The 15,890-nt window shown below is 49.9% G+C and overlaps 7 protein-coding genes across 7 annotated transcripts; 4 read left to right on the top strand and 3 right to left on the bottom strand.

Moving 5' to 3' along the window:
- Positions 1-2,182: 2,182 nt before the first annotated feature.
- N7509_004749 (DUF2406 domain-containing protein) lies at positions 2,183-3,537 on the top strand (the record flags this gene model as incomplete). The annotated part of the gene is given in 5 exon segments (XM_056629386.1): positions 2,183-2,229; positions 2,240-2,376; positions 2,458-2,535; positions 2,643-2,882; positions 2,948-3,537. 5 exon segments carry the CDS (start codon positions 2,183-2,185, stop codon positions 3,535-3,537), a joined length of 1,092 nt encoding a protein of 363 aa, XP_056488688.1.
- Positions 3,538-4,252: 715 nt separating this feature from the next.
- Positions 4,253-5,059, bottom strand: N7509_004748 (DUF3602 domain-containing protein; the record flags this gene model as incomplete). Its single annotated transcript, XM_056629385.1, has 6 exons — positions 4,253-4,263; positions 4,322-4,442; positions 4,546-4,668; positions 4,766-4,835; positions 4,904-4,934; positions 5,005-5,059. The coding sequence occupies 6 exons, from the start codon at positions 5,057-5,059 to the stop codon at positions 4,253-4,255; spliced, it is 411 nt and encodes a 136-aa protein (XP_056488687.1).
- Positions 5,060-5,834: 775 nt separating this feature from the next.
- On the bottom strand, positions 5,835-7,310 carry N7509_004747 (putative mitochondrial phosphate carrier protein; the record flags this gene model as incomplete). The annotated part of the gene is made up of 6 exons (XM_056629384.1): positions 5,835-5,904; positions 5,976-5,995; positions 6,051-6,396; positions 6,468-6,721; positions 6,783-6,947; positions 7,038-7,310. 6 exons carry the CDS (start codon positions 7,308-7,310, stop codon positions 5,835-5,837), a joined length of 1,128 nt encoding a protein of 375 aa, XP_056488686.1.
- A 579-nt stretch (positions 7,311-7,889) lies between these two features.
- Positions 7,890-8,529, top strand: N7509_004746 (putative cystathionine beta-synthase (beta-thionase); the record flags this gene model as incomplete). The annotated part of the gene is made up of 2 exons (XM_056629383.1): positions 7,890-7,994; positions 8,098-8,529. The coding sequence occupies 2 exons, from the start codon at positions 7,890-7,892 to the stop codon at positions 8,527-8,529; spliced, it is 537 nt and encodes a 178-aa protein (XP_056488685.1).
- Positions 8,530-9,486: 957 nt separating this feature from the next.
- On the top strand, positions 9,487-10,029 carry N7509_004745 (F-box protein; the record flags this gene model as incomplete). The annotated part of the gene is made up of 3 exons (XM_056629382.1): positions 9,487-9,674; positions 9,761-9,896; positions 9,931-10,029. 3 exons carry the CDS (start codon positions 9,487-9,489, stop codon positions 10,027-10,029), a joined length of 423 nt encoding a protein of 140 aa, XP_056488684.1.
- Positions 10,030-11,218: 1,189 nt separating this feature from the next.
- N7509_004744 (vacuolar ATPase assembly integral membrane protein VMA21) lies at positions 11,219-11,664 on the bottom strand (the record flags this gene model as incomplete). Its single annotated transcript, XM_056629381.1, has 3 exons — positions 11,219-11,355; positions 11,418-11,509; positions 11,570-11,664. 3 exons carry the CDS (start codon positions 11,662-11,664, stop codon positions 11,219-11,221), a joined length of 324 nt encoding a protein of 107 aa, XP_056488683.1.
- A 367-nt stretch (positions 11,665-12,031) lies between these two features.
- N7509_004743 (DEAD/DEAH box helicase) lies at positions 12,032-15,651 on the top strand (the record flags this gene model as incomplete). Its single annotated transcript, XM_056629380.1, has 2 exons — positions 12,032-12,081; positions 12,141-15,651. 2 exons carry the CDS (start codon positions 12,032-12,034, stop codon positions 15,649-15,651), a joined length of 3,561 nt encoding a protein of 1,186 aa, XP_056488682.1.
- Between the last annotated feature and the right edge of the window lie 239 nt (positions 15,652-15,890).

Genomic DNA, 15,890 nt, shown 5'->3' with positions numbered 1-15,890 from the left:
TGGGTACCCACCTACGTCGGCGGCCATCAGAATTGGGGCGGGAGCAGCATCAGTTCTGCTTGAAGTTCAAGTTGGCACAACTTGAATACGCAGGGTCCATGTGGGAGCAGAGTAGCCTAGTACCTACTAGTAGTGGAGTCAGCAGGCATAGATGGATTATGATGTCGCACCCAGGCGTCCATTAAGTCCGACATGGTCTCTTGAGGGTCAGCTGGGGGTATCAGACATGATCTTCGACATATCGAATTCAAATTCGAGATTTTCTGAGCAGTATCACTTCAAGTTAACCAGACATACTACTAGTACTTGTACTAGTATGAACATCATGCCAATGAAGGTGAAATTGTACTATACCTAGTGAATAGTATGTGTACTGATTGCCAGTGATCATGGATGTGATAGAATTTAACATCCATGGATTATGGGGTTGCTCGCCAAAATATATCGACGTCTGATGACTCGGATGAACATGCCCATGAGATCTAATGAAGATTCCAAGGTTGCCCAGGTGTAAATTCCGAAAAACTTCAGGTTGAACAAGGTTCTTGAACGTACAAATATATATCGATGCATTAGTATTAGGTTCTAGTAGCATATCCCATGGTGTCAGCTAGTACCTCCCAGTTACCTCCCAGATACTACTCGTTCAGTATTAGTAAGATTGGGTACCAAATTTTTATCATCCTCAAGTGTATAGTAGTATTGATTGATTTATTCACGGATGAATACTCAACCTCAGGAGTTGGTGCATAAAAATGGATAGGTTCGCTGGTGGGTCCTTCATTAAATTAAAGTGTGATGGCATTCCGGGGCAGACCCATGTGCCGATACGAGTATGTACATAGTATATATTCTAGAAGCCACAGACTCAAGTGGATGATTTAAATTTTCATACCGAGGTATAATCCACCTGACGCCTGAGCACTTTGAAACATTTTCTTTGTTGGTAACACTGACTCAGAATGTCCCTGAGACTTGGCGGGCATGGTCCTGATTGGTTGCTGGCATCGGCAATCACTCGCGTTATATCAAACCAAACAGTTGAACTTGATTACTGTGTACCAGGGCAAGGGCATCAAAGAAAGCTGAAGCAGTTCTCCGGACTTGCAGTTCCGAATATTCACACAGCCAGACTAGCGAACCCAATTGCAATTTTTCTGCTGGATCATGGCCACATCTCGACCGATCCGCCATCCGCGATGCCCCACTGGCCAATTGGAAGACCACGGATACGGCCCTGCATCACGCGCGGCGGCAAGATTCTCTGACCTAGGTATCGAAGGGATTAGTTAGTACTGAAAGCGAGAGTTTATATCAGCGGATCAGCGAGGTGGTACCGGGTTGTGCCTGGCATTAATGGTGATGGTAGTGGTGTGGTCTATTTTTGGGTGACTCCCGCTAATGAAGAACCTCGCCAATCGCAGCCGCGCAACACTCGGGCTGTGTACCACGGTTGATCACAAGCAGAATTGATTTGAAGAGGGGAAGAAAGTACAGCGGGAGATTACTACTAGTAGTATTTCTAGAGTACCAGAGGAGATTGGATTCATCAATGAGTTGGGGGATAATATACTCTAGTAATTGAGTACTCTTGTACTTTAGTACTTTGCTGTTCTACTCTCCTCTCTTCTGTATGACCAAGTCCGCTATACTCGATGTACGGCAGTGTAGGTAACCACCGGAACGCCACTCGTCTCTGCCCAAGTATTGCGTGGCCGGCGTCGTCCTCAACTTTCTCCTCTACATATTTAAGTGATTACCCTGCTGCCCCTCGCCTGTTGCTCGCAGTAGTGTCCTCTTGCTCCGCAGTTCAACGGCGCTCCACCGATCGCTGCCAGCATCCTCATCCTCTATCTTCTACCCAACGGCTGCCACCTACCTACCACCAACCAGCCTCCCAACCTCCCAGCCATCACAATCACATTTGCTTTTCCCTCATCATCTGCCACTCAGCAATCACCATTTTCCAGCGATTCCCAGCGCTCAGAGCATCCTCAGTGTCTCACCACTCACTCACGAACCTCGCGCCGTCCATCTAGTAGCCCTGTGATCGGCTTGGCAGTTCCACCTTCATCGCAATCGCGCTCCACAACGCCCGCCCAAGCTCAGACGATCCCAGCCGTTTCAGACCTGCCTTGATCTCGGACGCTAAGAAAGACGGTGGAAACCGCCCCTAATAAAAATGGCCGCCCCCCCAACCGCCCGTTTCCTCCTCTCCTCGCCGAAGTCGTGGTTTCAGCGTCAAATCCGACAATTCTCGCCGAACAAGCACCTCCGGGAATAAGATTCACCTCTCGGAATCTCACGAGGAGAAAGAAAGGCGCAATCTTCACACAAAGGCAGACCCGACCGTCGCCATGAATGAGTTGCAGCCCAGTACGTCCACTCCCAACACCCAACCCGGTCGCATTCCGACCTCCTCCCCCCCATTGCTTTAACTGACGACCTGATCCACAGATGACATTGCGCTCCAGAAGTCCAATCTGAGCTCTCTGCGAGATATCCAACATAAAGATCAATTTGGAAATCTCATCAGTGAGTGTTTCTCCTCCCCGTTCTTATCACCTGCCACATGCATTCCAGCATTCTCATCTCCACCTTCCCACCTTCTCTTCAAACTAACCCTTGCGTTCTCGTGGCAGCCGATCCCGACTGGTCAAACCCTACCCGATCCCGATCTGAGCGACCGCTAGACACCATCCGATCGTTCGAAGCCGCCATCTATGGCACATACAACAGTACCCGACCGGTATCATACGCTCGGACAGGTTCGTTCACCTCCCAATCCACAGACAAACCTCAAAACCCAGGCTCATGTATTCCAATAGAAGACGCAGCCTCCCAAATGGGCGACTACAGCCGACGAACAAGCTACTATGGAGGTGGGTCATCCCCCAGCCCTGTTTCCCCATCACAACGGGAATACTCGTACTAACAAGCCTGACAGGACAAGGTGGATACAACCGCGGATACGATCAAAGCAACTACCACAGCCGCAATCAATCACGACCCGACGATCTCGCCGACGGCAATCAATACAACCAGCAAGAAAACTACTACCCCTACCAACAGCAGCAACAACAAAACGGCCGCCGACGGCCCCATGTATCAACCGACCAAACAAACTATTACCAGAACAACAACTATCACCAATCCTACGACAACGTCACCGCATCAGGCTCAGGTGGATCCGCTCAAACAGATCCATACGGCCAGTCCACAGATCCCAGCTCAATGAATAGCTCCGTGGACCAATTGCAACAACACGCGTTATTACAGCAACAGCAACAGCAGCGAATGGACGACCGCGCACAGGAATATGGGTTCTCGTTCGGTAACGCGGCCCCGCTGAATACTAAGGGTTTTCCGTCGGCGCCGCCGCCTGTCGCGAGCCCGACCAGTCCTGGCAGTGTGGCGCAGCAGCATTTCGCTGCGCCGGCAAATGGCGCGTTGAGGAAGAAGGCGCCTCAGACTGGAGCAGCGGGTGCTGGGGACAAGCGGAAGAGTTGGTTTAAGAGGCGGTTCAGTAAGGATTAAACTCGATTAGATTGGCTGAGCTGGTCTTGATCTAAGTTTGATTTGCTGAAATATCTCTCTGGATTCCTTCCTCTCGAGGAGGATCCGGCTTTTCTCTGGCGTTTTCTTTCCTTCTTTCTGCTCTGGCGCTATACGGTGTCGGTATCGATGTTGATCTTCCTTTTCTTTTCGCGGATGTATTACCATCACCCCTTCTTCGCAGCGTTTTTTCTTTCTTTCTTTAATCTGCACGGATTGTGGGTCATTTGTTCTCATGTTGATTTGATTGGAACCTTTTGGCTTGCTCGCCCAAGTCCTGCTTATGAGTCACGATGCACGGGTGTTTTTTTTTTTTTTTTTTCTTATGTGCCTTTTTACGGATGGGATATGGATATGGGTATGGACACGAATATGGAATTGCACTTGATGTTTTCTTCTTTGCCCGTTGAATTTATGGATCGGATCGTGGATGACTTGGATGTACTGTACTGTGGATGAGTGGCTGGATGCTGGTACACAACATTGTAATACTCTCCTTCAAACAACCTTTCAGTCGCATATACGAAATCCAAATCTACAACACAACCATCTCAGAAAACGTCATCAGATAAAGTCAAGTAGCAGGGATAAGTTAGAAATAATCACAAGTAAACGCAGCATAGATGGGAATCACACAACATAACACAACCGCCAAAACCGTTCAATTTACCAATTCCAACTTCACTTTCACCCGCAATCACACTGGCACTGACCCGATAGTTACCCATAGCTACCATGAAGGTATCCAGATGGCCCATCTACTTACGACCCAGCAACTTATTCTTCAACCGATCCGCCAACCCATCATGAACAGGCCCCTTAACCTTCTTCTCCTCCTTCTCTTTACGAGCCGCCTCATCAAGGTGCACATTTCCCTGACCTCCGCGCTAAACACAAATAGTCAAGTCAGCATCGTCACATCAGATCGGATCAGATCAAGCCCAAAATAAATTTCCAAACTCTGACTTCACCCGGTTTAATTGTACTTACACCGGTATGATAAACCTCATCCGTAGAATTACGAACGGCCAGCTCGGGAATCATCTCCGCGTCGTGTGGGACTTTGGAAGTTGGGCGCACGCGCGGTGAGCCGATGTTTCCTACGCCGCCGCGCTGGGAAAGCGTTCAAGTTAGCTGCTATGCTCTGTTCTGTTGCATTCTGCTTGATGCGGTATCGGTATCGGTATCGGTATCGGGGGTGAGTGCTTACGCCGGCTGAGTATGCGCCGTCGCCTTGGTCGCCGTAGACTCCTTCGCGAACGATTTCACCGTCGACGTATCTGTTGGGTGTTAGTTGGAGTTGTCCCGTTTGGATCGGTTTGTACTTGGGAGGAAGGGTGAGGTGTACTCAGTTGCATCGTGGCCGATATTTCCCTGACCTAGGTAGGGAGGGATTTGGATTAGATCAAGGTGAGATGGGATGGTACTCCTACTATTGGTATTACTTACCTCCGCGGCCGTGGGAGACCATGGGTTGGTCTGGTTGACCTGATTGACTGCCCATTGTGATGTGGTGTTTCTGGAGAGTAAGTTAGATGTTGTGTCTGGGTTTGTGCGACGGTGAGATCGAGGGGTTTGACGTGGATTGTGTTTTATTGCGACTGGGTAGGGAGCTACCTTGTATGGAGAATTGGAGTCGGGGCGATAAGACGCAGGTACGATTCTCTCGGACCGGACTGGGGTTAGCGAAGTGGGGGCTAGATATCTTTATCGAAGGGGGTGGGGAGTTTCCAGAGATGGAATTTGGCAAGTCGGGTAGAGGTAGAGGCAGAGGCAGAGGTAGAGAATAGATAGATGTAGAGGAGGAAGAAAAAGAAAGAGGATGGATGTCTGACGTGAAAGCGCGGGCCCTACGAGGATATGCCGGAATGTGTAAGTGTGTGCTCAATGCTAGATCTCGCCCATTTGAGGCTCGATACGCTAAAGTCGGGTGTTTTTTATCTCCAGTTCGTTGTACCTCATTGACTATTGCAACTGCATTGGATCGCTTTGGCGGATTGACGCGATTGGATTGGATGACGTCGATGATAAGATAAGACGGCCAAGCCGCGATTGGTCGGGGCCGTGACTAAAGATAGCGATTAGTTACTTACTACCTTGAGGTCATGGAATCATGGAATAGATGCGAGAGAATGTATAGATGTGAGGGGAGATACATTGATCACTAAACCTAAGGAAACTAATCACAGAAAAGACTCCTGAATTCTGAGCCCCAGTAAGAGAATATATGGCCGGGAACACATTCTTAAACCCATACTTCAGAAAAAACATCCCCCTCCTTACTTCTTCTTCTCTTCGGAAGAGCCACCAGTGGTTGGGAGCCCCATAAAGATCTTGAACGAATCGTAACTGCGAAAGTGGTCAGCGTCCATGCACCTATAATTGCAACAATAGAAATGAGCGCAATGGCGAGGTCATACATCATCCATTGGAGACCAGTCTATGAAACCTGTTAGTACTATACTCCAAGTCCGGAATTCTCATACAGGACATACCAAAGTGCCAACCATAACAATACGGACAGGCAATCCATTCCACAGACCTATGAATCCGATATCCCCGTAGATGCGGCTCATCGCAGCACCGAATGCTTCTCCCGCCAGGCGATTCGCATTCAACTTGCTGACCATCACATCGGCTGGATGCGATACCGCTGCACAGAGAATACCAGCCATGTAACCACCAGTGAAAGCCACGGCAGTCTGGGCACCTTTGTTGTAGTCGGACTTCTGGCCCGGAAGCTTGTTATAGATCATCTCCACAATAGTTTCAAAAGACGCGAACTTCATCATAGTGTATGGAATCTGTCGACCCCAGAGTGGGTAGAGACCCTTGTACAACCTGGTGGGGAATTAGTTCAGTACTCTGAAACGTAATAACTATATTTGAACGCCACGCCATGCCAAACTCACCCAGAAGAACCCTCCTTCGCAACAATGGCCGAAATACCACTGAAAGTACCCTTGAACTCAGATGGAATGGTGGTCTGCATGCGCACCTTGACCGACTCAAAGGGACACAAAGCAATGTCGGCGATCAGCTCGGCCGAAGCACTACCAGCCAGATAGATGGCAGTCTTGTACTTCTGAGCATTTTCCGGACCGACTAGGTCGCTGTAAAACTTCTTGAAGTATTCGTATCCACCGTATTTGAATGCTCCTTGAGCCTTGAATAGCTTTGTTAGTAGCCCGTCGGTGGGTTTATATAATTTAGCTATATCTGCTTACGCTGTATCCGAAGAAAGTGGGACTCCATCCGGTGAAGACCCCGCGAATACCCTCGACGGCACGGATCTTGCTGAATGCTTGTGTGTTGCTACTGTAACGCTTCGAATCGACTTGACGACGGCATTTGATCAGGTCGAGGGGGGTGACGGCAGTGTGGGTAAGTCCCTATACAAGCATAGTCATGGTCAGTGACGACCCAGGATAAGGGCTAGGCGATTGACAAGGGTAACCAACACAGGCTAACATTCCGCCTACAGTGCAAGCGGCATAGTATTGGGCAGACCAGGGCTCGATTTTGCCCGTCTTCTGCTGTGCCTTCTCGCTTGCAAGTTCAAATTCCCGAGCTGCTTCTTTGCCAATGCTGGCTGCCTTGGTCTTTGCATCGTCGATTGCGCTCCATGCTTGGAATGGCTCACGGCGTTTGGGTGTATTAAAGACCTGCCCAGACTGGGGATTTTGCTGCATATGCATACCACCCAGCGGGTGCTGAGCGGCTAGCGAAGCGACAGTCGAGCTGGAGGGAAGCATTATTGACTGTTTACTGCTCATATAGATATACACCTTGATCAGTAAGAGTTGCGGGTCATCCAAAGTGGGTCATGCCAGACGCAGCGATCGTGCCGTGGTGGCTCCACCAATTGAGGGCTCTGGTAACTCACTAGGAAAACAGAGATAAATTGAACTTGAATGAGGAAAAGTTGAAGGGTAGGAGGAGATCAGTGAAAAAGGACCCCAATTTAAAGCCGACTAAGTCCGAAATCCGACGAGAGTGAAACAAGGCTGCGAGGCCCCCAAAGTCGCAAAGTCGCAGAATCACGTTGAGTCAGGCCGGGGTGACGTCGGTCTTGGCGGGAGAGAAAGAGGAAAAGCGCGAGAAAAAAAGACCCTCTACACAACCTCCTCCGCAACCTCCTCCGCAGTCACTTGAGATCTCCCCCTTGCTTGATTGTTTCGTCGCAACTTTTATTCCGACTCTCTTTCATTCTCGATCGACCTTTGTCTTCTCTATACCCGCCGTTTCTCTTCACCCCCAGCTGCTCGTGCGCCTCCACCAATACCCCTCGAAAACACCCCGCCAACCCCGCGCAGCAGCAAAGCTCCAGCGCAATGGCTTCATACCTCACCGGCAGCGAGGCCTATACTCGCGAGAATGATACCTCTGCTCACGCCAATGCGGCCCAGCAATCGCCATGGGCCAACAAGTACCGTGGGGTGAGTCCACCCCGCTTCCACCGATGTCGATGGAGTTGAGCCGTTCCTGCGAGCCTAAACCTGTTCATGTCTCCACTCCCGATGCTAACTACCTGCTACTTAGGCCACAGTCGAAGACCTCGACCCTCCTCCCGCGCTCTCCGTTTCTCCCAATGGCCCCATCTCCGCCGCTCTAATGGCCGCCTACGAACGCGACTACACCCACCTTACTGTCATCTCCGCCTCCTCGCGATCTCTCCTCGGCTACCTGAGCATTCCCCGCTTAAAGGAACTCATCCAAAACGGCACCGTTAAGGAGTCGGATCCCGTCTCTGCCTCTATGCAGCGCTTCAACCGTAAGCGCGGTATCTACCAGGTCATCACCATGGAGACACCACTGGAGGAATTGGAGAAGTTTTTCGAGAGCCAGACCGGTGCCAACGGCGATGAGCGTGAAAAGCACCAATTTGCCGTGGTTACGGACGCTGCGCGGAAGTTCGTGCTTGGTGTTGCTACCAAGGCGGATTTGGAGGAGTTTGTGAAGCGACGACCTTGATTGGACATGGACATGGACATGGAAATTGATATGGACATGTGCGGATTAAGTCTAGTTTTCTTTGGATTTTACAGGAATGATGAAGCATTTCGGCGTCTCGTCTCGTATTCGAATATAATATTCGGATCTTGGGCATTTTGTTTTCCTACTGTTTTTTATTGGTTTTTTCCTTGTCTTTTTACTTTACTGAAGTGCAATACTTACAGCCTTCAACATCGACAATGATATTCTTTAACATTTGTCACGGGAGGGAATAGGTCGGGATATATCGTCACCAGTTGTCCTGGAGACCAGCCATGATATAGTACTTCGGGAGATTGGTGTGACTACCATGATTCCTTGATCTTTGATCATCAATAACAGATGCATTGAAATGGGATAACTCTAGCCATATAGTCAAGTATCCTCCGTACTGAAGTTTATAAGCCAGTCAAATCAGCTACTATCTAAGTCGTCCCCCGACATGGTTACTTATCTGGTTCATCGCGGGCCGTCGAGGAAGGCTCACTGGCTTAGTAAGTTCAACAGGCGCTTCATCGGTCAGACGCTGTTACTACCTATGGTACTACTCCAGGATGGCTTCAACTCAAATATTGCCCTCGTGACCCATAGCGATGATTGAAACCGGCTTAACATCCAGGCTACGCCTGCGGGTATTGATTCTCGGTGTTGCACGTACACGACAGGCCTTGATAGAGTACGCGATGCCGTATCTACACTATGAAGATGTATGGTCAAGTCTGCTTCGGTCATGGCAGCTGCGATGATTATACAGTCCAGGTTACCATTTGAGTGTGGATAGTGGGTATGCACTTCCTTGCTGAGGTAGATTGTAGGGAGCCTAGTGAATGACCGCCGGCACCTTTACTTCAACTTACTATCTCCTACCTTCCTCTTAGCCATTTACCGAGCCATTATTTACAACCTCCAATTTGGTAGCTAGTTCCAAGTATCACAATGAACAGAAAGATTGTACTCGACCTCCCGGTCGAGCTCCAGCTGATAATCATCAGTTTCCTCGACGATCCATCGGCTCTGGCATTATCACAAAGCTGCACAATATACAGGGAGATTATCAAGGTAGAATGGCCCAAAAAGGATGAAAACAAGCTACTTCACCTAGCGGCTATGCAGACTTGGGAGAAGTAAGGGTGTTTCCCTTCCGACAAACCTGCAATCCCATCTGCCCAGATGATGATCCAACCTGGCTTTCCATGGCTAACAATTCCAGAAATCGCAATAACCTATTCGCCTACAAGGGTTGTCTGAAGCTCCGAGAGAAGAAACGTTTCTGGGATACTGGAAGTATTCGTCCTGCTGACGCGGAGCTGCGAGACTGCCTCAACTGTGCTGCAGTGGAAGAAAGGGTGAAACTTAACGATACATGGTTTTATCCGTCAGAGAATCAAGGGCCAGCTAGTCCAGATGTACCTCTTTGCCCAGAATGTCGAAATGTCAGCCGAGACCGGTATTATCCGCGCTACTCAGATTCCATCGTGAAGTTAGCACTCAACCTGGCCCGTGCAGCCAGGCTTGGTTGAAGTAGGGTTTTGCGGAGCGGCCAGAGAAGCCTGTCAAAAAGGCCTAAGAACAACTCATTCAGCGGCTATGCCCAGGTCCCATTCATTGACTTCACCCCTCGACTCCCCCATATTTCCCCCGAATCATCCTACGGCACATGGACTTGAGAGGTCCATTGACCCAATATCTTAGAAGGGATCAAGTCCTGGACCTTAATAATAATTAGTGTTCTCAATGCCAATGATGGTATCCAACGGTCCTCAACAGTTGCATCACGGAATGACCAAACTACACAATCGCGGTCGCTACCGACCGATGAACTTCCCACCAGGGCCAGGGGAGCCGGACTGGATGCGGACCTTGTTCAAAAGGTACATTGAAAGTGCCTGATTTGAGACATTGTCACCAGGAAGTTGGACAGGATTCACGACGCAAAAGACAGTCAACTCCAGCAATCAACGGCAACCGGTCAACTCCAGCAACCGACGGCGACCAGCCAAGTGCAGCCAGCACCACAGCCTGCCATACAAGTAGCGCTACCATCTGGTGGTTCTGGAAGAGGGAAAGGTTGGGTACCTTGCCTACCAGGACAAAGAATCTGAATGGTCGAAATGTGTCATGGAGGAGGATCTGTTGCAAGCGCTCATGGAATTGCACGAAATACACGGGGACTTTGCTACGCAGGTCGCCTTCAGCAAAGTGGTAGGGAAGTACTGTTGGCCAACCAGATCCAAGGACATCAATCACTTTTGCAAGTCTAATAATTGGAACTATTGGAACTACTTCTAAAATGCCCTATAATTAGCTTCCCGGCTTATAGATTGATAAGATTCTTTTTGATTTACATTCTGAAACATCGGAGTGAAGGTATAATAAAAAGAAAGGACAGCCTGCTTGTATGTACTGGTAGTCAGAGCACAACTTGAAGGGGTGGGAATAAAATGTGAATAGAGTATGTGCCAAGATTACTCACCATCTTTAAGATCGGACTTGTGGTCTTAAGATAATGTTTCGGGTGTGTTTAAGCTTATTTGGCGTTGCACTGCAGCTCTGTGATTGGGGGACTAGAGCCCCCTAGATTCGATGAGCGGCTATACGCAACCAGGCTGCGCCATTGAACGAAGAAACACATTTGATTTTGGATCGTTTTACATGTTGCATCTATTGGCTACTGTCCCTTCTTTGAATTGGCCTTGGCGGCTTCTTCTCGGTCTCCCTGGTCTTCCTTCCAGGCAACGTAGATATAGGCGAATAATACCACGTTGGCCGTAACTGCTGCGACAATTCCGGCATACGTTGGGTTTCCTAGGGTTGGGTTATTAGAACAAGTTTATTGAAAAAGGCTTGAAAACGCGTTTCGAACATACCGCCGAAGATGGTGTTCACAGTCAGGAAATACATGCCGATGGGGCCAACCACCATGGCCGCAGTGAAGGCGAGAAGCTTGAAGATCACATCACTTGAAAGAATATGTCAGTTAGAACCTTCCTTGGTAAAGTGATGTATGACTTATGCATACCTTGGGACGGCTGGGGCCACGCTGGAGTCGGTCTTCGGCGGTGGGTTGGCGGCAACGTCGGCGTAGCTCTGTCCATGGGGCTTGCGGGCTGACATTTTGGGAAATAGGGAACAAGGGGCAATGAGAAACTGTGCAATTGCCCTGGATGGTCTGTTGTAGATCAATAAACCTGAACAGATAGGGCGTTCTCAATGAAGATAGAAGATGAGGCTTAATATTGCGGAGAAGACCAAAATGGCCTAGTCATACCTGGTCACATGGCACCCGCGTCACTGTGTAGAGTACCATTTCCCATATTTACTCCCATATACTCCCAACTGTCAATATTACTTCGTCTCTCAATATCAATTACACGGTATACCTTCAATATTGACTTCCAGCTACTATTTTATACGATGCTTCTCTCTCCTCAGGTATACTGTATATACTGTCTCCCAAATGGGATACAGTATAGTTCACGTGATGTTCGCGCGTCGGCGCGTGTTCCGCCGGCAGAAAAAGTGGTTGGCAAAGTGAAAGTTCTCCAGGGTCCAAGTTGGTTACCTGGTGAATGATTGACGCTGGAATCGAGGGAAATTTTGGTCCTTTGCGATGCACGATCCGGTCCCCATACCCCAGGAAGGGATAGAATCCCTCCACCTGGTACCCCCAACCCTGACGAAGACCACCACGATACTATTGCCACTGTCCCCCTCGGAGCGCATACATTGACTCCGTCGCAACGATTGACACAACCCACGCAATTGGTCGATTTACCATACTCACGACCCTCTGCATCGGTTATTCAGGTGGCCGCTTCTTCACCAACTGCCCCTGCCAATTCACCACCGCGCCGACCCACCGGTGGTATTTTATCCTCGCTGATGGCCCCTTCAGGGACCCAATTCCGCTCCCCTGCAACATCCCTCGGACCCGCGAAGCGAACACCTATTTTTGACTTGGAAGACGGTCCAACTTATCGAGGCGGCTCATCTGACGAAGAGGAGAACACTTCGGCTCAAAGTACAGACATAAAACCTGCAATGTTCGCAAAGGCTGCCCGAAGCCCGGACAAGGAGAAGGTCGCAGAGTCACCAGTGCGATCTGACGGAAACAGCATGGATCGGTTCAAGCAAATCACATCCTCCGCCATGTTTGATCCCAATTCTACCGGCACAAAGCGCTCGGCGGATCAAATGAGTCCACCAACTGGCCCCAAGGGCGTCGCCACAAAGAAGGCGCGACAGGATGCCCCCTCCCGCGCTCAGCCCGTGGCCCCGCGATACACCTCGGTGCATGAAATCGAGGATTACCGTCTACAGATCAAGGTAAATCGCATCCAAGGCGTACTTCCCCATAAATCGGTCCAAGATTGCGTCGACGCCCTCCTCGAAGTAAACGGAAACTACGACACCGCGTTGGATCGCCTTGCACACAGCCACGACGTGCTGATTGTTGAGTCTTCGGAAGACGAGTTGAATATGCCGGCCCCCCGAGGCTCGGTTCCGGCGCCTATAGCCAAGCAGAAAATCAAAGCCCGGGGCACGATTCAGGATAAGTGGGCTTCCATGAACAGACCTGCCACTCAGCGTGAACAACCCGCTGAGGGAGCGAAGCCCCGCGGCCGTCTTATGCGTGGACCGAAGAACCGTGCATCACCATCGGGCGATATCTCACCCCCAGTTCCTATCGCCATCACATCTTCCCCTCCCCCGCAAAAGAAGGGTGGCCGACTTCAGAAAGGCCGACGCCGACAACCAAGCCCAAACCGTTCAGAATCACCCGAGGCGGCGCTTTCAGACTCCGACGACTCCGATGTTCAGATTCAGGATGCGAATGATAGCAGTTTGGATGGCAAGGTCATCAAATTCTTCAATACTTGCAACGTTCACGATCTTGCCGATATCGCATCGATTCCACAAGAAACTGCCGAACTCATTACTTCTCATCGACCGTTCCGTTATCTTTCCGAGGTTCGCACTGTACAGGCACCTGTTGATCAATCGACCAAGCCGAAGGGCCGGCCTCGCAAGCAACCTAAGGCCATTGGAGACAAAATTGTGGATAAATGTCTCGAGATGTGGACTGGTTACTTGGCGATTGACGCTCTTGTTGCCGAGTGCGAAGGATTAGGCCGACCTGTAGCCGATGAGATGAAGAAGTGGGGCGTGGATATGTTTGGAAAACGCGACGGGGAGCTTGAGCTCACTTCAATGATCAATACACATGACTCTGGTATAGCGACACCCTCATCGAACCGTCAATCGCCAACCGGCGACGGCAACGACTCTGATGAGGATGGCCCGGTGGCCGTATCGCGCAAACAGAAGAATGCGGGATTCATCACCCAGCCGTCAATAATGTCACAAGACCTCGAGATGAAAGATTATCAGGTTGTTGGTATCAATTGGCTGTCTCTTTTATTTGAGAAGGAATTGAGTTGTATCCTGGCCGATGACATGGGTCTAGGCAAGACCTGTCAAGTCATTGCTTTCCTGGCCCACCTCCACGAGAAGGGGACGAAAGGTCCCCATTTGGTTGTGGTTCCTGCGTCGACCATCGAGAACTGGCTTCGTGAATTCCAAAAATTCTGTCCAGCTCTGAATGTTATCCCCTACTATGCAGGCCAAGACATGCGTGCGGAGATCCGACAGCGAATTGAAGACAACCTTGAGGATGATCCGGACAGTGTCAATGTTATTATCACCACTTATACCATTGCGAAGGCCAAGGTCGATTCCAAGTTCCTTCGTGAGATGGATTTCTCGGTTTGTGTTTACGACGAGGGACATATGTTGAAAAACCACCAGTCCCTGCTTTACGAGAAGTTAATTCGCATTCCGGCACGCTTCCGTCTTCTTCTCACAGGTACGCCTCTTCAGAATAATCTGCAGGAGTTAGCATCTCTTCTTGGATTCATTTTGCCTAGTGTGTTCAAAGAGCATAAGGAAGACTTGAACGCTGTCTTCTCCAACAAGGCCAAAACCACCGACGAATCACATGCCACCCTCCTCTCAGCGCAAAGAATTGAACGTGCCAAATCCATGCTGAAGCCATTCGTCCTTCGCCGCAAGAAGCACCAGGTCATTGACCTCCCAGCAAAACACGCCCATGTCCAATACTGCGAGATGAAGCCCTCCCAACAAGCCATCTATGACCACGAAAAGGAGGGTGTCCGCCAGCTCCTCCAGGACCGTGCAAATGGCGTCAAAACCGGCTCCAAATCCGCCAACATCCTCATGAAACTCCGCCAAGCCGCCATTCACCCTCTCCTTCGACGACGAGTATACACCGACGCCATCCTCCGCAAGATGTCCACCGCCTGTCTCAAAGAAGAGAAATGGTCCTACTCCGATCCGAACATCATCTTCGAAGAACTTCAACCATACAACGACTTCGAATGCCACCAGATGTGCATCGCCAATCCGCGCAGCCTGGGCAAATTCAAGCTCCAAGGTGAAGAATGGATGGACTCGGGCAAAGTCGATCAACTCCGCGAGCTCCTTACGCGCTTCATCGCCAACGGCGATAGAACCCTCATCTTCTCCCAATTCACCATGGTCATGGATATCCTCGAAGACGTCCTGGAAACACTACACATGCAATTTGTCCGACTAGACGGCCGCACGAATGTCGAAGACCGCCAGTCTATTCTTGACGCTTTCCACGAGAATACCGAGATCCCCGTTTTCCTGCTCTCGACTAAAGCCGGTGGTGCAGGAATCAACCTTGCCTGTGCAAATAAGGTTGTTATCTTCGACTCGTCGTTCAATCCACAGGAAGATGTTCAGGCGGAGAATCGTGCTCATCGTGTTGGACAGACGCGGGAAGTTGAGATCTTCCGCTTTGTTACGCGGGGTACGATTGAGGAGCAGATTTATGCGCTTGGTCAGACTAAGTTGGCGCTTGATCAGGCTGTTGCGGGTGATGACGATGGTGGGAAGGCGGAGGAGAAAGGGATGAATATTGTTGAGAGGATGGTTCTTGAGGGGTTGGATCAGGAGAAGAAGGATGGAGCAGAGGGGGAGGAGCAAAAAGAAAATGGGGAAGAGAAAAAGGTTAACGGGGTCAATGGGGTGAATGGGGTGAACGGGGTATCATAATCGTTGTGGGAGTTCCATTTTTAGACCCTTTCCAGAGGGTCGTATCTGTTCTGTCTGCTGCACATGGTGTTAGGCGTACAATGAGTATCATGTTAGACTAGACCACATAAAGATAATGCATGAGCCATCTGAATTTGAATATTTCCACTTTCCTCCAGGGCTGACACCTTGGGGTGGATCTTACTATCTTCAGCATCGCGATTTGATCAAGGTTCGACCTTACCTGGAGGAAGCCCGGC

The sequence above is a fragment of the Penicillium cosmopolitanum genome, assembly GCF_028827165.1.
Source record: "Penicillium cosmopolitanum strain IBT 29677 chromosome Unknown utg000006l:49.0-5199605.0:1.0-5204138.0, whole genome shotgun sequence".
NCBI classification, from domain to species: domain Eukaryota; kingdom Fungi; phylum Ascomycota; class Eurotiomycetes; order Eurotiales; family Aspergillaceae; genus Penicillium; species Penicillium cosmopolitanum.
Note: the sequence above shows the minus strand (reverse complement) of the source record. Positions and strands in the feature narration are given on the sequence as shown.